Source organism: Tachypleus tridentatus, chromosome 4 (genome assembly GCF_004210375.1).
Source record: "Tachypleus tridentatus isolate NWPU-2018 chromosome 4, ASM421037v1, whole genome shotgun sequence".
In the NCBI taxonomy this organism is placed as follows: domain Eukaryota; kingdom Metazoa; phylum Arthropoda; class Merostomata; order Xiphosura; family Limulidae; genus Tachypleus; species Tachypleus tridentatus.
Window position 1 is genome coordinate 63,716,250 of NC_134828.1, and position 22,292 is coordinate 63,738,541.

Consider the following 22,292-nt stretch of genomic DNA (forward strand, 5'->3'; position numbering starts at 1 on the left):
GCGTCAGGTATCTTCTGATATTGCACAATCACATATCACATTGTTTTTCGTAAATAAAAAAACTTGTTGATCATCTTTTTATTAAGATATTTACAGAATCTTCAATGACATTTTCTGCCAAAAAATTATTGCAATCACTACTTACAATTAGTTCTAGCATGAACAAAAACCATATCGGTTTTCACAATTTTAAAAAGAATAATACAAACGAGCTAATATTTTGATTTCCCCAATCATCCCAATATTCTGTGCCCATTAGAACTGTTGAAAGACAAAGTTATGATTTATATTATAGGATTAGACAGCCAACCACTTTACTGTAACAATAAACCATCACTAAATTTTAAACTAATATACAGAAGGGAAAAAAGTTAGTCAACAACACCCACCGCCAACTTTTGTACCACTATAATCGAATATTGGGACTTGACCGTGAATTCTTCAAGCATCCAAGAATCCACTGTGCACAAAGCGCTTTTTGTTGTTGTTGTTTTCTTTCTTTTTTTTTTTTTGTTTGGGGGGGGGGGTAATGATGGTAATAGAACCTCTTTTGTAGACCACTACCAGCTCTATCAATTATGAGTACCTTACCAAGTTTGTTGTCAATGTTTCTCTCACTCTTGACATAGTTTTTATACGTTTTAAAAACTGTTTATGAAAAAGAAAGTGATTGAAATTATCTTATAAAACAGGTGTCATCATAACCAACAAAGGCTTTAATTTTACATAAATTGATTTATTATTACTTTTATAGTTTCCTTTTTAAATTAAATTGTTACCCAGACTTACGATGCTAGAAACCGGGTTCCGATACCCGTGGTAGGTAGAGCACTAGTTGCCCATTCTATAGCTTTGTGCTTAATTACAACAAAGAAGAAGAGGAAAAAAGAAAAGAAGAGAAAGTCGGGAAGATATCTGAGTTTTGCACTGAATTAGTATTAAGTTATCGTGGTAACAGAACATAGATAACCTATTTTGTAAATCTGCGTTAAAAGAAAAAATGTGTGAAGAGGGGCGAGTTGGGTGTGGCTTAGTGATTAGAGTGTCGGGCTGCGAACGAAAAGTCTATATTCTGAGATATGATGACCCTAAAAACACTTTGCACTTTCAACTTTAGACGCGTTATAAAAATGATAGTCAATCTGTTATTCTGTTCAGAATGCCAAAGAAGAGCCCTTGTAGCGCTTGGTGTTGCTGGCGGAATACTTTCCCTCTGATTAGTAAATTAAATAAAAATAACTTTACCTAAAAATTTTAAGGTCTCTGACCTGGCCATTTACCCCACATATGCAAGATGTGACGCTCAAACTTAAAATTCCGAAATGTATACATTAATATAAATATATATATTATCTATATATTTAACCTCATTTATTTTAATTTTTTCCTTTTTTTCTTAAATTATAGGTTAAAGTTTTGAAATTGTTTTCAAAACTACTTTTTTATCACAGGGAAATCTATATTCATTCTTAGACGTAAATATCAAAATGGCCGACTTTTATAAGATAAGATAACTAGTAACTAATCACGTGAAGTGGTTTCACAATGATAATACTCTACAACCAATAGGAAAGAGAAATCAATATATTTTCATGTAAGAATGTTTTACTAATGCTTGATAAGCTAGGAAAAAGTCTACATTTTAGCATACTCCATGTTCACAGAAGTCATGGCGCAAGTCTATTATCCAGATGTGTCGCTTCCTGAATCCACACAAACCGCTATTAACAACATTTTAGAAAGAACTGGCTTTATAGTTAACCAAGAGAATGGACAGAGAAGGATGGGTTATCCTTCGAACTGGAACGGAACACCCCCGCCTAAAGGTTGTGAAATTTTTGTCGGGAAACTACCTCGGAATTTATTCGAAGATGAACTCTTTCTTACCTTTGAAAAAATTGGAGAGATATTTGAGATTCGACTGATGATGAACTATGACGGCAAAAATCGTGGTTACGCCTTTGTAACATTTTTTAACCCTGAAGATGCCAAAACTGCAATAAAAAATTGGAATAATTTTGAGATTCGTAAAGGTCACTTTGTGGGTGTTTGCAAATCTGTTGATAACTGTAGACTTTTTATTGGTGGAATTCCGAGAAACAAGAAGAAAGATGAAATTTTAGGAGAAATGAATAAACTGACAGAAGGCGTAGTTGATGTGATTGTCTACAGTCATGTTGAAGACAAATCAAAAAACAGAGGATTTGCATTTGTGGAATTTGAAAACCATAAAGCTGCAGCGATAGCCCGTCGTAAATTGATGAATGGGAAATTCCAGATGTGGAACCACGACATTGCTGTGGATTGGGCAGAACCTGAACGAGAAGTTGATGAAGAAATTATGTCAAAAGTATGTATCGTATTGCCTTGTCGTTGTTTGCTTGTTCGCAGTTTAAGCACAAAGCTGCACAATGGATTATCTGTGCTCTGCTCATCACAAATATCGAAACCCGGTTTGTAGTGTTGTAGGTCCGCAAACATACTGCTGTGCTACTAGGTGGTTCTGCTTCGTCATATGGTTACACAAAATGAGTTTAAAGTTAAGTTAATGTGACAGTGTTGAATATGATGTTTCTTGTGCTGACTAATTTGTGTATCTGTGAGGCGTTAAATATCTTGTTTATAAGCCAAGTCTGTTTTCATTATAAACCTTATTTCTTTATCGTATCCAAGTCAAGGCTGGCTTTGCGGAAATCTTAGGGCTTATTGCGTTCAAAATTGGGTTTCGATACTCGCGATCGACAGAGCAGAGAGAGCTTATTGAAAAGCTTTGTGCTTAACAATAACCAAATTAAAGCTTTTATATGAGTTTGTTTCTTTGTTTTTGGTAATAGAGTATAAATAAAGTCTCACCTAATCTTAGGATATGCGTATTTTTGTACTTTTGGTTTATGCTTTCGTTTTAGCAAATCTACTCCAATGTTACAGGCTCGACTGGTGGGTGGGGACGTCACATGCTGCTAACGTGGCGTCGCCATCTTGAGACCTTATTTATAACTTGAATTTATATTTTCTGATATTATTACAAACATTTTTGGTTATCAAAAATCAATCGTTAATTAAATTATGAATTAATTTTGGACAATTACTGCTTTTAATAGAAATAATATAAGTTCAAGTCTTTGGTAATGCCTAGTATTTCATCTTAAATTCGCTTTCTGAATTTTCACTTTCTGTATTGTCACCAACAAAATACAGTTCAATAATAAAAGTGATGAGTCCAGAAAACTAAAAGGTCAAAATATTTAACGATAAAGATTAAAATCGAAATAAACATTCATTCACGTGTAGATTTTTAAATGAAGATAAATACTTTTCTACCGAGAAAAGTTTAGAATTACGAAAATAGCATTAAATTGATTGGCCAACGATATTTAAAAGAAAAGCAGAAAGCTAAGAAATATTAAAGACTTATTATTATAACTTATTAAAATTAGTTAACTCTTCCACAGTAATAATATGTTTAAATAACGATACTATAGGTGTGGTGGTTCAACAACACCATTTCATAAGATTTATCGAATTCCTACAGGTTGATAATTTCAGATACAAAAACTTTTATTTCTCCAAAAGTATTTCCTAGTTCAGTTAAAGACTATAAGAGTTCCGGACAACATATACTTCCTTAAAACTGGCTATTTGCAACAAAGTTATATTTCTAATTTTCTAGTCACATTGAATAAAAATGGCAAAATGCAAGAACATTCCATTCTTTTTTTTGTTTTTTCTTACTGTTTCTGATAAACTACTTTTCGTAAAATTTTCTCATTAAGAAATTGATAAAGCACAAGAATAATATCAAAAAGAGAGAGAGAGAAATTGATTTAAGGATAAACATGATTTAGAAAAATAGCAATGACAGTGTTTCACACTAATAATAAGTTTATTTGTTATTAAGCACAAAGGTCTACAATGGGTTATGCTCTGCCCATCGCGTGATGATTTAATTATAGATTGTAAGAATCTTGATTTGAATAAGAAAAATAGGTTCTGTTTGTAAAATTTTATGGAAAGTTTAGATAGAAAGGCTGATGAGAGAGAGAGAGAGAGAAAGTAGGAAGACGAAACGATCTAAAAAGGAAAGAAAATGCGTATAAGAAACAAAGGATTATAACAAGACACAAGTACAATGAAAAGTTTACATAACACTTAAGATATTATGTAAAATAGCATTAGTCACATAGGAAGCAGTAAATAAACTGAATGAAACACACTAATAATTATTGAAAATGTATGTTCTTATATTTTGACAAGCAGAAATAATTATTAAGATTAGTATGTCGAAAGGAAAAATCAGGTTGTAATGAAGAAATAGTACTTGTTACAATAAAAATAACTTACTAAAATTTATACTTACAACAAATTTTCATTAAGACAAAATTAAACACATATTCAAGGTGACAGTGAACATTTTCTAGGTCTGCTAAAAGCCAAACTACACTTTCCTTGAATGTTGATAAACTTTCTCTCTGATAAGGAATATAATTCACAATAGGTGGACCTGGAACTCCGAGAAAGCTGTTTATCTTGTCGAAGTGTGCTAGTCAGATTAAACTTTGTACTAACAAAATTTTAAACGTCTAAGAAGCTCATATTTTACTGGGTGATTCTACTGAATTTATTCGACGGCTCATTTTTCTGAATGATAGAATATACCTCATACTGACTAATGGTGCAAAATTCTGCTCTTTCTGTATGCTTTTCTTTATTATACATATATATTAGTTGGAGTACCCGTGCCCTAAATGGAAGTTATGTAAGTTCTTGATTAATGACAAGATAAGTTGCTTCTCTCATAAGCAATTGTAAAATTGTTTGTTTGTTTTGGAATTTCGCACAAAGCTACTCGAGGGCTATCTGTGCTAGCCGTCCCTAATTTAGCAGTGTAAGACTAGAGGGAAAGCAGCTAGTCATCACCACCCACCGCCAACTCTTGGGCTACTCTTTTACCAACGAATAGTGAGATTGACCGTCACATTATACGCCTCCACGGCTGGGAGGGCGAGCATGTTTAGCGCGACGCGGGCGCGAACCCGCGACCCTCGGATTACGAGTCGCACGCCTTACGCGCTTGGCCATGCCAGGCCTCAGTTGTAAAATACGTCCATAAAAGCTGCAAAACACAAAATGTAAAACCACAAGTTTGCAAGTATCGCCACATTGACCTAACAAACCTTCATGCCAAATGTGATGAAGATCCATACAGAGGAGGCGAGGTAGTGGAAAATAACGCCCAGAAATACTGAAAAACGCAAAATGTAAAACTAAAAAATTATATGTATTCCCCCATTGATCCAACGAACTTCCATACTAACACTGGTGAAGTTCTATTCACACCCTACGAAGTAGTAAAATGAGCATATAACAGACGATACCCTTTTATATATATATATATATAACGTTTTATATATATAAAACGGTTACTCGAAAGTCATTAAATATTGAACTCGCAGAAAGTTCTTTAAAAAATAAGTAGCTTATTAATGGTATTAGATCAGTTAATTATGATTCTGTGATGGACAGGCCCGGCATGGCCAAGTGGTTAAGGCACTTAACTCGTAATCCGAGGTCTTGTAACTGGTTTTGTATTTCTGACAAATAGCTAATAAATGCATCCAATTGCTTCATGTCTGGACTAGTGGTGGTAAAACGAATTACTTGTGGAATACTTTTTTTTAGCTAATATACTAGTTTCTTTAGCAAATGGTATTCTAAGCAATCTAAAATGAAATGTTAGTTACGAGGCAACTTGAACATTTAGAGAAAAAGCTGACCAACATCATTATATAAAACAAACAAAAAGTCCTTTCTTGCAATGTTTATTGGTCCACAGAGATTTTTCTTTTCTGCCTTATGTTGCCAGATTTTCTTGAAGGTGAATAATTTAGCTAGAGAATCGCGGGTCTGAGATATAAAGGAAAAGGAAACAATTTGTGGCGGTGTAGTTTGGTTGTGGGTTTTGTTGTTGTTGTTTATACTGCTTCATTAAAACGAATCTTAAGCTTTTTCTATATGTGTAAACTCTCGTTGTTTGTTGGAAACTTTTCGTAGCAAAGTATGCAAAATATCTCTTAACCGTTTCATATTTGACCCTACAAACCAATTTGGTATACACTAATATTCATGCCTAACCAAGGTCTTAAAAGATATACTTTCCACCATGAGGCAAGTTAATTCACTGTTGAATGACTATACCTACTTAGAAATATACATGATTAGTAAAACACAAGTGCGTAGGTATAAAATTACTACTCAGGACTTCCTAATGAAAGCAAAAAAGAATGCATAATAATAATAACTTACACTCGTAATGATACGAAATTAGACCCAATTAAAGAAAAACTTTCAGTTTTGAAAAGAAGTCAACAGTGGAATATAAATTATGTATACCCCACCATACTACTATATATTAAATAATGGAAAGCCTTAAAGATGAAAACATAGTACCACAAATATCGACAAATCGCTAAAGTATAAAATAAGCACGCTGTCAGGCCAGAGGATTTTGTTCTCTATTGTTACTTCATAAGTTTCAAACTTCGTGCACGCTTATAATTATTTCAATATAAAATTAGTTGTGTCATATATATATCTTTATGTAATGAAAGAAACCTTATACCTGTACTGGTGATTCTTTGTCTTTGTGCTAGGGCAAAATACAACAGATAAGATGTCACCATTTCCTAGATTGTATTTTCATACCCTAACTTGTTATACTCTACAGATAATTGTCATACGCTGCGGCCGTATTGTAACTTGCTGTCGTTATTTTGGGAGTGGTGTGTTCGTGTTATATAAAAAATACAAACTTGAAATGAAAATAAATGCTTCAGCTTTATCAAACTGTGTGTTTGATTCGAGTTTGTGAGCTAAACTAATATCCAAAGTTAATTTTCAATTACAATTTTATGTGTATGTATTTACGCTTCGTATTTCCTTTTGTTTAAATATATATCAAGTTACATGTGTTTGTACGATTCCTACACATTAATGAACATATTTGCTATACTCTCGTAATATACTTAATTTTTATCTTGAGTATATATGAGAAAGAAGTAAAATAAATCTAAAGAACCCTAATAAGTTATCGGTATATACTTATATGTTTCTACAGATAAAATACACCCACAGAACTACGTTATAATTCTGTTGATAAACCTAGTGCTAAAAAACTTTGCCCTACAGCGGATATAAGTACATTCATTTTCTGTCCACCTTCAAAATTGTAGAGAAATTGTTTTGCTATAAAAGGTCTTTATATTAGTAAAGATCACGCGTAAAACTGTCGAGATTATCAATAAGTAAATTGAACATCTAATTTTATCCAATACCATTGTAAATAACGTGAGGTTAAACTCCAGAACAATTCTCGACAACACTCGACTTGAGACAGTGCCAACTGTCGCCAAATAATCGTCTGCTACATTGCTGTGATTCTTTGCAGAAGCTGTAAGTTAAGACCATAATAATTGTTCAAGTTGCTCCTCGGAAATGAATAATTCAAATTACAGTTAAAAATAGTTCGATATATATATACCGATCTTTATGATATGATACATAAAACAAATAAATAAAGTTAAAAAGGTAAGAAAAGAGATACATAAGTTATCACATCGCAATATAAAAACACCGAAACACTACACACAAATGAGATTCAGGTATTTTAGTTATTACATAACAGATTTTAAAATCTTTGTAATGGAACTCTCAGGTCTCCAATCTGTTATTTAGAACATCATCTGAACTGTTAAATGTTTAAGTTTTTTTTTATTCGGGAACAGTTGGACAGCAGCTAAGTTTTTTTTTCCATTAGATATCTTAATTTTTATTTTATTGGTCCTCAATTAGTACGGACTCATAAATTATTTCTCTTCAATATTATTGAGAAGTTCTTCCATTCTTAACTTTAAATTTCTAGAAATCTTGCTAGTGTATATGCTAGTACATAAACTGTAACTATTGTAGACACTACATTTATCAAAAATGGTCAACGAGTTTTTAAATAGTGGTAAAAGATTTAATTTTTAAAGTTGATAAATATACACTTTTTTATTTGAATACGTTTTGAAAAACTTAGTTTTATGGTTACAATGAATATATATTGTAAATACAATTTTAATTATTCCGCTGATAAAATACTCAGACGTGCAAATGTTAACATTCCCCTTAAAAGAAAAACATTTAGAAAGCCGAAATTATAAAATAAAAAGGATAAGTTCTGCTGTGTGGTAGGATTGTGATAAAGATGAGTTTCCGACATATAATAATTAGTTCCATTTCTTTCTCTAATGACCAGGAAAGACAGTTGCCAGAAAGATTCATATTTATCAGTGAAACTAATTTCTTCATCAGAAATTTTGATAAGATCAAATATAACACACTATGTGAAATTTCAGTAGTTAATTTATAACTTAGCACAACGACTTCTACCCATAATTATTCATATTTTAAAAACCAAAATAAAACTTTCTTCGTTCTATAAATGGGATTGATAGTGCCCTTTAAGACCAGTGGGCTCATTTTTAGTTATATGTATATGCACTTAAATTATTGTAGAAAAAAGATCACTTCCTTCGTGAAACAAATTTAGTTTTTGATGACTTGCAAGCACCAAATTAGAAGATATAAACTGTTAATTCACTTACTAAATAAAGTGATTCGTCTTGTTCAAATGTAAGAAGGTATATTACGCATAGACACCTTTGTTTTTCTTAGAGCAAACCCATAAAGCATTATCTGCGAGGAATCGAATCCTGGAATTTAACACTGTAAATCCGTAGACCTACCGCTGTCCCACCGAAAGGCTTATACGTATTAACTCAACCTATTCGTTTTTGTAAAAGCTATACTGGTTAAAGTTATATTGGATCTTATTAATGGAAAATGTTTTTGCAATTGTTTTCTGTAAGTTAGAGTTTTTGTATTAGTAAGTAAAATTGTAAACTAACAAAAAGTAACTGAAAATTATCGAAGGGATAACAAAATATTAATTGTAAATCAAGCGCGAAAATATTAATTTCACAAAAGCAAAATCTTTCCACATGCATATTTAAATCTTTGAAATGGAACACTTCTTAATTTCTATTCATCTAAGTTAACCTTCTAAAGATTTCACTCAGTTTTTACCGTAAGGTCACTGTGCACATCAAACAGTCCACACAGGATGTCCCTGTTGGAGGGTTACACTTTATTTTCCTATTTATTTCAAGAATGTAAAATTTTTCCTGTTAAATCTTATATGGAATAGTTAGTTTTGTCTTAAAGAGTTTCTTTAGTGTTAAATATGTCCATATTTTCTATCAACACACTTCTGGAGATGATCAACAAAACTGTCCATAACTTTTCACAGACGACACGGGATATATCCTAAACATTGGTGATGCAATCTTATATCTCATCTAAAGCCTCTGAACATGTAGCGTAAACAATGTTCTTAATGAAAAAACAAAGACGCAGGAAGTAAAATCGGGCCGCCTTGACAAATCAATTTGTGCCCCGAAGTATGGAGTTATGTATTAAAATGTTTTACTAAACAAAACTTCAAAGACAACACCAACTGACCCTTATATGTTTCAACAGGAAGTTTGTACATTCTTGTAATAATCATGAAAACGAAACGGATGCCTCCAAGTGGAACACTCTGTATTGTATGAAATTCGTTTAATCAACGAGGATAGCGCAGAGAAACTTTTTCTTTTATCTTCAAAATCATTTGAGAATTTTGTAGGGTTTGACTCTCGATCTTTTAGTGACACAACTTTGTAATTTTACCCCATACTATTCATCTTGAATGAACGTTTGAAAGATTTAGTTAATTTCATTTTCATATTAGGTAACCGTCATATATGCCCGTAACTTCATGGTTGTCACCGACGAGGAAAAGATTAAACAAGCATTTTCTCTCAATGGCGAGTTGCAAGTAGAAAGAGTCAAGAAACTCAAAGACTACGCTTTTATACATTACAACTCACGTGAAGATGCTGAAAACGCATTGCAGAACATGAATGGTAAGTCCATAAACGTGTTCTAAAATTTCTCAAATGCAACTAAACGTATATACAGTTGGTATTGTAGTGCTCATTAGATTTGTTCGTGTCTGTATCTAATTTATGTTGGACTTAGAAACAAACAAAAACGTATTTTTCCTTCACTGTCATTCTAACCCATCAATATATCTAAAAGTAAAAATTCAGAACAACAATACTCGACCAAGAAATATTTTTTCTTTAAAATTTAGAGTGAATTTAAAGTTTGAAAAGGAGTATTTGTTCAAGCAATATGGCCTACTTTTTTATTTAAGATTTATGTATTGTCACTGAAATTCAAACCAATAATTAAAAATCCTTTAAACCTAGCTAAATCTGATATTTATACTGAAATATTTTAAACTTGGAACAGGAAATGATGAATGTCTACATTTGAATATCAAAAGTTCATTACCACACGAAAGACCGGAATTAATTACCCAATCAAATAATTAAAAGCAAACATTAAGTTTTCAGATAAAACACTTTAGTCTTCATTGTATTTTGAGTGAAAAAATCTAAAATTTATTGGAAATAGTTCGTAAGTGTTCACAGAATTTTCTATTAAAATATTTTACTTTTTATTTCTTAGGAATGGTCATAGATGGCGCGGTAATCGAAGTAAGATGGGCCAAACCACCTGATGAGCGTAATCGACAACGAAACAAAGGAAGTACGGATACAGCTGCTGGAAACCCAGTACCTACCTTTTATTTTCAACAACCTAATTCACAACCTGTGGTATATCTTCCTGGGTATCCATCTCCTGTGTCTTATGTTAGGTAGGTTTATTCACAGAATTTGTGTTTATTAAAGAGGAAGCTGATAAATTATAGATAACCACATAAAAGTTATCCATAATGTCAGTTCAGACGTAATTTTCACATAAAAGTTAACATCAACTTGAAATGTTTACAAGTTGCAATAAAAGATAAAATGTTATCTTTAAATACTGTTACTGGTTATACAAGAACGATTTCTACAGTGGCTATTATCTAACCAAAACAACAACTTTTATTTGGCTTGTATTATGGAACTGAAAAAAAAAATCTGGTTATTTATTTTAAAAAGTCGATCTTTGGACTGTTTAAATCTGTTATTGGTCGCACGCATTTAACATCAAACTATTTCGTATTAGTAGTAGAAATGCTAAGGTGGAAAACACACATAAAATATTTTTTATTGTAGTGGCAAAAGAATAATTGTCAAAAACAAAAATAAAGAAATCGATATAATTCTACACACGAGTATATGTGTATGTCTTGTCTAAAATTTGAATTCTAACAGAACAGTAAAAATATTTAAATTTTGTTTTCAACACTGTACGTTTTTCTAATAATAATATTTATTTATTATGTAAGTTCTCGAAGTTAGAACGATTTAAAGAATTAAATAAAAGCAACTTACAACCTAAAGGTTGGATATTTGAATTCCCGCTTACATGTTCGCCCTTTCAGCTGTGGGAGCGTTTTAGTGTGATGACCAATCCCACAATTCATTGTTAAAAGAGTTTGTTTCTTCTCTCGTCTAACTATGCGCGAAATACAAGACAAATATAAGTAAACTGTTCTGTGAGAACTGCAAAGATATCTACAATATTTTTCACCCTTATACAATATTTTCTTAAGACCTGTTCACACTGGAGGTTTTTTCATTTGGAGAACAGCGTGAATAACGATGTTCGATTGGCAAACGAACCGAACCGAGTCCACCAAAAGAGGTGGTCTCGATTTATTTGATAAAAGAATTGAGTTTTTTCCATTTGAATGAATTTAATGAGAACATTAGAGAATCTCGGTGACTGATGAAAGAACCCGGAAGTGAACCATGAACACAAACTCCAGTTTATTCCCAAATGAACTCAGCACATTCTTCAAAGTAAACAAACTGAATTGAGGAAGTATGAATACTGCTTTAAATGAACCAATGTGAATGGAGAAGGTAGAAAAAAAGGAGCTCGCGTGTTTGTAAATATATCCATGTTAGTGTCGCTCCCACTTCACTCACACACACACAGCTATAAAGATAATACTGGAAATCATTTTTAACATTATGTTGGTGTCGAAATGATGAAGCTCATATTTTTTAATATTATATATATATAGAAGTACTAGTGTTAGGCCCAGCATGAGCAGGTGGGTTAAGGCATTCGACTCGTAATCTGAGAATCGCAGGTTCAATTCTGTGTTGCACCAAACATGCTCGCCCTTCAGCTGTAGAGGCGTTATAATGTTACGGTCAATCCCACTATTCGTTGGTAAAAGAGTAGCCCAAGAGTTGGCGGTGGGTGGTGATGACTAGCTGTCTCCCCTCTAGTCTTACACTGATAAATTAGGGACGGCTAGCGCAGATAGACCTCGAGAAGCTTTGCGCGAGATTCAAAAGCATACAAACAAACATACAAGTACTAGTGTTTAGTGAGTATTGTGGGGTTAAGGATCATTCTACAGTAGTTGTCTGTGAGGTTGTGAAAAATTTACAAATAAACTTATTTTCAAAATGTACGTATATTCGGAACCTGTACAATGGATGTACAACACATTGTTTATACTACAGAGATCATAGACATATGAAAAACACTATATAGTTCTCTTCTTGTTGTTAAAAGTCCACTTAGGCCTATTCATTTGCTTTAGAATTTCAATCGACAAGTCGATACTATTTTTCTATATTTCTACAACCAAATTATTCGAGTATATTTCACTTTATCGTTGAATTATCACGGTTGTATCATATACTTTTAAGACAATTGCTTCCTTTTTCTCTTTGTATTTCTGAGAATTGACTGTCTATCCGTCAGAGTCCACTAAGGCTAGTTCAATTACTTTGGAACTCTTTTTGACAAAATAAACTAGTCTTCTTATCACTCTCAACACCTTTAGTCTCACTCAAATATATCAAATATTAAGCTTACATTAATCGTTAGCCCTTCCACTCCTAAGACGATAACTTTTCTTTGACCGAATTCCTTCTCGCTGGGCCTGGCATGGCCAAGCGTATTAAGGCGTTCGACTCGTAATCCGAGGGTCACGGGTTCGAATCCCGGTCACACCAAACACGCTCGCCCTCCCAGCCGTGGAAGCGTTATAATGTGACGGTCAATCCCACTATTCGTTGGTAAAAGAGTAGCCCAAGAGTTGGCGGTGGGTGGTGATGACTAGCTGCCTTCCCTCTAGTCTTAAACTGCTAAATTAGGGACGGCTAGCGCAGATAGCCCTCGAGTAGCTTTGCGCGAAATTCAAAAACAAACAAAACAATCCTTCTCACTACTTTACCTCCCACCTCCTCTCCCATTTTATATTTGAGCACTTTTACACTTGGTGAGAAGAGATAACCTGCTATGCAGCTTTGTGCTTAACTTCAAACAAACATTTACGTAAAATATTATAATTAGTACAATATGACCATAGTAAATTACATTTTCAAAATTTAAATATACTACCGCTGCGTGAATTATATGTTTGTAAAACATTAAATAGGTTCAATAAAGATAATCAAAACTGTCAAAAAATAAAACAAATTTACCAAACAAGAGCTGAAGAGCATGGGAATTTGAAACTTTGTGAAATGAGTAAGAATTTTTTTTTTTTAAATAAGCTGTTTATACTATGTACCAAAACAGTATAGTAAGACTCCAACTGAAATAAGATTATTTTTAGTAATAAAAATGAAAATATCAAATTATTAATAAAGAAAGGAGTAACTTGTATGTAGGAAGCGATACATTATAATATGTTAAAATAATCTGAAATTACCTAAAATTTAATAAATGAAATACTAATAGTTAATTTATTGTTTAATAATGTATTTATTTATAATCCACACTCCAGTAATTTAGCGGATTTTCTTTTCTTTTTATATTAGGTTGTGTGATATGTTTTTATACTATTATTTTCTATTTTTTGTATTTGAAGAAAAAATAATTTGATTTTCATACCGCATTTGTCAGAGCACAGATAGTTCATTGTGCATTGGTGTGTTTAACATCAATACAACCAAAATCTTTGCTCTTAATATTTCAACAAAATTCGATCTCCACCAGAATTTCGATGTATGGTTATGTCCGATTAAACCATCATGGGTGATAATTCATACAGTGTTTGTTGTTAAATGCAAAACTACGCAATAAGTTATTTATGATCTGCTCACCGCAGGTATCTAAATATGAATTTTACCGTTAGAGGGAGAGAGAGGACAGTGGTTCTTCTAGTAGTCACTAATTTTGAGCTAATTGATAAAAGAAATGATGGTCATAGGTGGATTGCGCTCTAAATACGGGCAGTCGGTACATTTCAAACAGATCTTCAGATTATGCGCTAGTATTGGATTTTCGGGTATGTTTTTTTTCAATAGCATTCTCATCTGGAATTTTAGGACAATACAGCAATAAAAAACTGAACTTAAAATTGATTAATAAATGAACGGCCCGGCATGGCCAGGTGGGTTAAAGAGTTCGACTTGTAATCTGAGGGTCGCGGGTTCAAATCCCCGTCGCACCAAACATGTTTGTTCTTTTAACCATGAGGGCGTTATAATATAACGGTCAATTCCACTATTCTATGGTAAAAGAGTAGCCCAAGAGTTTGTGGTGGTGGTGATAATTAGCTGCCTTCCCTCTAATCTTATACTGTTAAATGAGGGAAGGCGAGCGCAGATAGCTCTAGTGTAGTTTTGCGCGAAATTGAAAAACAAACAAACGTTGTTAAAGTCGGTTTTAATCTGAAGTATTTTCTGAGTGTTAACTTTTTATCATATTTACGTAAGTTGAGGTGTTGTAGTCACATTGTGGGTGCTTGGTTTAGTCTGAGGATAATGTTTTTTGCGAAACTAAATCTTAAGAAGATATTCAGATGAAAAATAACATTAAATAATAGCTGAACACTATGTTGTTTTTTACTGTAAAATACAGTTTACACACAATGTTTTACTTAAAATTATTAATTGCGAGCTTCTCATCTGCAGTCGTGTACATCCACCGCCACCTATAAGAATGGCCTCTCGAGGTCGAGGTCGTGGAGCAGCCGGAATGAGACCATCTCGTGGTGGAGTGACAGGATATGTCACTGGCAGAGGTGCAGCTGGTATGAAACGCAACGTGGAGGTATGTACGGCGAGCTGAAAATATAAAGACTCTTTTTATTATAACCGCCAATGTCATTTGAGATTTAATTGTGTGTGAGGAGGAATTTTAACAGAGTTCCAGAGGTCTCTAAATTCAATGCGTGACCTAAATAATCTGTAGCTATAGAGCACACACAGTTAAAGTGTAAAACCTCTGCTTTATTTTCAGTTTCTTCTGATTGTCTTACGGAGTGGTAATTGTTTCTCTTTCCCCTACGGATGGCGTTTTTGTGACTGACGCTAGTGGATTAATTTTTTGACTCGTTGTATGTCAGATTCGTAGTTATAATGGACATAAAACTGAGTTTTTATACCATTCTACTAGTGCCACAGACGACCAATTCCTTTATTTAATATCAATTTTATTCTCGTGTTTGTCTGATATCAAACTATAGAAAGAAAAAAACTTTACATACTGGACTTTACTTTTGTAAACAAATCACCATGGGTTGGTCAAATGTAAAAAAGTGAAGTCTCAAAAAGAGTTATAAGATAATATGTTTATCACTCATATTTACAATTCGTTTTCACTACATTTTCAAAAGTTTGTTCTGGTGATTAGCCTTTTTCAACTTTTTCTTATCATATGATTCACTTGAAAGAGATAACTTCCAAGACTTAAAAATGGCAAGACACACCTTTGAAATTTGAGCACACTTTTTTAAATGTAAATAATTAAGAAAAAAGGAGAATATTTATAAGACCAGAATATACTAAAAATAGATTAAACAAGAAACGAAAACCTCTCAACGAAGCAGAAAACTTAACCAGCATATCCAGTTTCATAAAATTGGAATGCGGCAACGGGTGCAATTAAATCGAAATTTTAATTTTAGTATAATAAATATCCAACAGATGACAGCACTAAATTAGAAAATAAACACCCTTTTTCTTTTTTAAGAAGCAGTGATTCTCTTAGGATTTTATGATTAACTTCATCTACCTGTCTTAGTATGAAGATATAGTTTATGCAGGTGTGACGCTGTACAAATTCTTTAAGCAGGGTTAGAGTAAATTAATCTATGAAAACTTCTTTCCGTTTTAATTCGCTATATTTTTGAGCTCCAGAAATACGAAGCATCGGGCACGCGTATACTTGATTCGATTTCATTATTTATCAGAATCTTTACCAGCTCACTTCAAATTGAAATTCTTTTTGACAGAAGTAGAGTAAATTATATATCAAACGTTGGTTGTGCTCAAATACATCAGTCGAAAGGGTTTGACTTCCTGAGTCCGAAACTGTAATTATAACTCAAATCAGTCAGTAGTCGAAGGAGCTACAAGCTAAAAGTTTGTACTTGATTTAAAAAATAATAATAATCTCAGAACCATTACATGAGCCGCTATGCCGTGATTAATAAATTCGAACTGACTTACGATGATATATTGTACCAAGACTTTGTCGAAATTATAGAATAAGGATGGTGTGTCTTCTGGGACACTTTCGCTGCATTTCAACGAGAGAAGTGTGTTTAATCATTATCAACCGAAAGACTAGCAGAAGATTGGATGTGATGAAAACGAAAGTCTCGTAATCAAATACTTGAACAACCACCTGCTAAATATATCATTTTTATTGTTTTTGTATAATATCTATGTAAAATGTTTCGAGTTATTTCATATTTTATATTAAATTTTATATGCGTATAAAGCACTCTTACCAGATAGAATCCAAAATTTAGTGAGATAATTAATAATTTGATTAATAAAATATATTTTTAGCCTCGTTTCGTTCCCATGTCTGGTATGATACACGACTTGGAAATTTATCCAACTAATCCTGTTACATTTCGACCAACCCGATCTCCACTACAGGTAATCCAAACTGAATCACTTTGTAATCCTGCTATTGTGTTTACTAATTCTCACAGTATTAGGTCTTGAGGTAGATTATAAACAACAAAGTAATTTTCGATATCTTAAATTGACAAAAAAAGTAGAAAATTGGTTTGAAATTACAATATGATTAATTGTGAACAACCAAGGCAAAATGGAAAAGGGTGATCTTACTCTTTCTATAATATGGTAAAATAATATCAAACATGATTACTTATCTGTTGTCTGCTACCTCTCTTGTATAGGTATTTGGGTATTGATGTTTATTTATCCAGGAGGGTGAGGTTTCGTTAACCTCTTTCTCCTTCCTTCAAATTTTGTTTTTTCATCTGTCAAGTGTATTTATATATGGTACACGAGGGCCAGAGTAATCCACACTTACTCAGGTCCCTTTCAGGGCAATGTCCATGCACAATCTACACATACACTTGGTGCAAATAAATCATTTCTCTTATAGTTCCATAGATTATTTGCACTTTCATCAGTTAGGTATTAACTATAAAACGTTTACATAAAAAAACCCTTTCAATGTTTTGGATTAACCCTAATCTGATGTGGAGTCTAGTTAATAATAGTTAATAGGTGGTCTTTAATTTATTTAGAAAATAAGTATTCACTGGGAGAAGATGCTTAGGTCTATCATCATCATGTAAACAATACCTATCAAATAGGCTTACTAGTTCATTTTTTTCTCCAATTTTTGTGAAAATAGTTTATTGTACTATGTAGGGGTCTATCTGCTATTGTTTAAATGTGTGCGTATTTATGCATAAATTCAGATGATGTTGTTCTGGATACTTTATAAGCTGTTGTGAGTAATGTATTTTGTATTGTTTGCAGTTTTGTTTGAAGTAGTTCTTTGCTTACATTTATCCATGCAGGGGCTACATAGTCAATGACGGATCTAATGTATGTTTTATATATTTTTATGATGTTTTTGCGGTAGCTCCACTGTTTTTGCCAGTTAGACTCCTAGCATAGTTTGTTCTTCCCAAAATTTTTGTTCTAATATTATTTATGTGGTTTATCCACGTTAGTTTTGAATCGAACGTAAGTCCTAAGAGTTTTGCTGATTAGTAACAGACTCTCCGCATTCCTGGAGACAACATCAAAATTACCAGAAGAACAAGATGGTCTCAGAAACACAGCTGGTCAGGCTGATTGGTCGGCAGCTATTTCAGTTATCGACTGGCTTTCCTTCTTTGTGAAACATTAATACATTTGCATGCTTCCAAGAAACCGCGATATAACCAGAATATAATGATAGATTAAAAATTGCTGTGAGATGTTCAAATAATTTCTGAGTGCCTTTTTTAAGAAGAATGGTTTTTATACCATTTTCTCTTGGTGATTTAATTTTGGTGTTTTTTATTGCTTCTATGAGTTCTTATGCTGAAATTGTGTTTCTAAGCATAGTGTTTGTGTAGTCGTTTGTGTTGTTGGTTTGATAGTTATTTACGTCTACTGGGAAGAGTGGTTTGAATAGTTCACTGTTGTTCATTATAAAGTTATTTACTTTATTATAGAAGTATGTGTTCATGTCTGGGTCGTTGTTTGTTTTAAACGTGTTTTCAAGTTGTTGTTTGAATATTTCGGTTTTTTCTTTATTTGTATATGCTGTGACATTATTATGTTCTAGTGGCGGGTATTTTCTTGTTGTTGTATCTCCATTTGTTAGTCAATATTGTATACAATATTGTTTCGCATCTGTTTTTTTCATTAAGTTTGGTGCAGAAATCGTCCCAATTTTCTTCTTTTAATAATTTAACTTCTTCTCTGATTTGGTTTCTTATTCTATTTATTTGTGTTTTTAATTCGTTGTCTCTTGTCTCCATGTATTGTCTTCTTAATTCTCGTCTGTGCTTGATTAGTGTTAACAGTTATGTATGTAGTTTCCATGTGTTGTTTTTTGGGTGTTGTCTGATTTGCTGCGGTTTGTAGGCATTCCGTAATTATTTGACAGTAGTTATTTTATTTTTAGCTGTTGTTAGTTTGATTTGGTTTGTTTCGAATTTCGCGCAAAGCGACACGAGGGTAATCTGCGCTAGCCATCCCTAATTTAGCAGTGTAAAGCTAAAGGAAAGGTAGCTAGTCATCACCACCCACCTCCAACTCTTGGGCTGCTCTCTTACTAACGAATAGTGGAATTGACCTTCACCTTATAACGCCCCCATATATATAAGTTTGTTATAACCAACCAAAGACAAACAGAAACAAAAATAAATTAAAATTAAAATAAAACCGCTGCACTAATTTAAAAGATCCCAGGGTACAAGCTATAATGTGGGATATAAAATATATCCTAGGTTTTGGAGGTGACTGGAAGTAGGACCCACATTGCGGTGGAGATACACCATATATCAGTTTTAACCTCCATTCGCGAGTCTCACATAAAGAAATAAAATAAAGTAAAGGAATAGTAATAGAAATTACAATTAAATATATAGAAATAGAAATTAGGAGAGTAAGATGTGGGTGCTCAAGCCCACTACGTCCCATATCTATATCGCCCTTCACCAACTGCAGACAGTTGTGGGAAGGTGACTGCTGTCCAAAGTAAGAAAAAAGAAAGAAAAGATATTAACATTGGAGGGTATTTACCTCTTGAAGTTAGCATTCCAGCCCCCATTACGGTAGAAAGGTACTAATTAGCAGCCAAGTAAATGAATTATACTAGTATAAAGGGTCCCATCCAGTTATCTAAATTCATTTTTATAACTTATTTCAAAACATTTATAAATATATAATAGTGGATCAATTGACACTTTGTATTTATTAAATAAATTACTTAATATTTTACTTGATAAAATTAAAAATATAAGTGTTAATGATAAAAAATAATTAACCCATTTTAAAATATCTGGGAAATTGTGACCAAATAAATAATATTCAAACATTTGATTCTACCACATTGTACGCCATAATTCTATTATAATATTTAATATTTGTTTTAAATTAATTAATAGAACATTTCTATTATCCTTTCATATAACTAGAAAAAAGAAAAATTAGTTCCGAAAACATAAGATCCAGCATGGCCTGGTGGGTTAAGGCGTTCGACTTGTAATCTGAGGGTCACGGATTCAAATACCAGTCACACCAAACATGCTTGCCCTTTCAGGCGTGGGGGCATTATAATGTGACGGTCAATCCCACTATTCGTTGGTAAAAGAGTAGCTCAAGAGTTCACGGTGAGTGGTGATGACTAGCTGCCATCCCTCTAGTCTTACACTGCTAAATTAGGGACGACTAATGCAGGAAGCCCTCATGTAGCTTTGCGCGAAATTCAAAAAAACAAACAAACCAAAAACATAAAAGATATATAAAGCTTCTGTATTTATTATAATTTTATATTTTTCAATAACCAGGTTTTCAAACAAGTAATAGGAGTTTCAATGGGGATTAACTATTTATTCTTCTTATATAGCAAATTGATATCTTTACTATTATGAGAATAGATTTATTGAAAACTACACAAATCCAGATATCTTTACCTTAACTTATAGATATATAGATGATTTAATTAGTATAAATAATCCTGAAATAAATAATGCTATTAACACTATTCATCTAGTAGAATTAGAAATTGAAAATATTTTAATATCTAATACAAAAGCGCATTATTTTGATTTAGAAACTGAAATAATTGATAAGGATATAAATGTAAATATTTTTGATAAAAGAAAATATTTTGCTTTTCCAATTTATGGTTCACCATCTTTTAATAATAATGTACCATACCTTTCTGTTATTAGCATTATAACTTCGCAATTATTCAGATACTGTAAAATTCGTAATAAATTACAATATTTTATCAGTAATTTTGAAATACTGTTACAAAAATTAATAGCTTACATATATATATATATATGATCGTTAAATTATTCTGTTTTTATTTATGGAAGAAACTTATCAGTATTTCGATAAGTTAAAAGGTAACATTTCTCTTGATCACTGTATTCTGTACTATCTAATGTAACCACGAAAAGCACAAAACAAACCATAAATTGAACATTTTATAATAATATTGATACAGATAGATAACTGTTTTAACGCATAGATAAAAAAGAATATTGGCGTAATTTTAAATATATTTTTTTCTTCTAAACGCGACTCAATTTTTATTCAACTTACCAGGTTTTGAATGATATTTGCGAACAACGTGGATGGGGAATAGTAACAATTGATGCAGTTCCATCTTCCTTCCACGATCAGGGACGAAATGTCCAGTACTGGACAGGAAAGGTAAAGTTACTTGTCTGTTTTCAGTTTAATCTGAATTAACATTTACACGGAACCAATTACGTAGTTAATCTTTTACTGAAGATTACTGTACATTACAAGGAGCTGTACATTTACTGACAAGCTTTAGACTCGACAATCAGTATTAAAATTGGAATCGATATGGTCTAGTGGTTAAGGCGCTCGACTTCAATCCGTGGATCTCGGAGCTTAACCTTTTCATCGAACATGCTCGCCATTTCAGCCGTTTGGACGTTATAGAGTTACAATCAATACCACTATTAGTTAATAAAAGAGTAGCCCCAAAAGTTGACAGTGGACGGTGTTAACTAGCTGTCTGTTAGCTACAGTATCGGGGTTTAGTTATTAAACACCTGGAGGTTCAGGATCTTTTGACTAGCTGTAAATCAAATCAAAGATCTGTATTGGTATTTTGGTCGCAACATTTGGGAGAAGGTAGAGATCAGGTTCATTTTCTACCTTTTCTTGCTTTCCCCTCGTCTATCTTAACAACGCTAGAAACCGGTTTTTCAACACCGGTGGTGAGCAGATCACAGATGCCATTTGTGTAGCTTTGTGTTTAACTAGAAACAAACAAGCCCTTTGATGGATTTCCGAGAAATTCAACAAAGAAATTAATGTAATTAATTCTTAGTGTTCTACAGCTAGTTTAGAGCCGTTCTTTGTTTCTTTGAGCTAAAAGGTTATTTAACAGCATGGAATGTCATAAGATCCACAATCAACAATGTTGTCAAAGAATAAACATTGTTTGAATAATTATATGTTGTGTTGTTTTTTTATTTACTCAAATTTAAAGACGAAATTTTACGTTTTTCAGTTTTTTCTCTGAGTCCTTTTGTAATATTTAAGATTTAAATTGTAAATTTAAGCTCTTGATCTCATCTAATAATTTTCTTATGTCACGAAGGTTCGGCCTTTTGGCATAATATGCTATATCATATTCACATATTATGATCACTTCGGTATATTCAGTCCTTTCTTCTAATACAGTATATTCAAATATTATTTCTAATAACATGTTATATGCAAATTGTTTTTACAAGT

At 32.6% G+C, this 22,292-nt stretch overlaps 1 protein-coding gene across 4 annotated transcripts in view; it reads left to right on the plus strand.

Moving 5' to 3' along the window:
- Window positions 1-1,612: 1,612 nt before the first annotated feature.
- Window positions 1,613-22,292, plus strand: part of LOC143249280 (APOBEC1 complementation factor-like) — a 28,633-nt gene continuing 7,953 nt past the window's right edge. For 2 of the 4 annotated variants that reach the window (XM_076498837.1, XM_076498841.1), the window contains exons 1-6: window positions 1,614-2,350; window positions 9,833-10,007; window positions 10,618-10,807; window positions 14,988-15,126; window positions 16,872-16,964; window positions 21,123-21,230. In XM_076498837.1, the coding sequence (XP_076354952.1) occupies window positions 1,655-2,350; window positions 9,833-10,007; window positions 10,618-10,807; window positions 14,988-15,126; window positions 16,872-16,964; window positions 21,123-21,230 (1,401 nt within the window). In that variant the 5' untranslated portion in view covers window positions 1,614-1,654. Of the gene's footprint in view, window positions 2,351-9,832; window positions 10,008-10,617; window positions 10,808-14,987; window positions 15,127-16,871; window positions 16,965-21,122; window positions 21,231-22,292 lie in introns of all 4 variants that reach the window. The other 2 variants (XM_076498839.1, XM_076498840.1) reach the window with 2 other exon arrangements.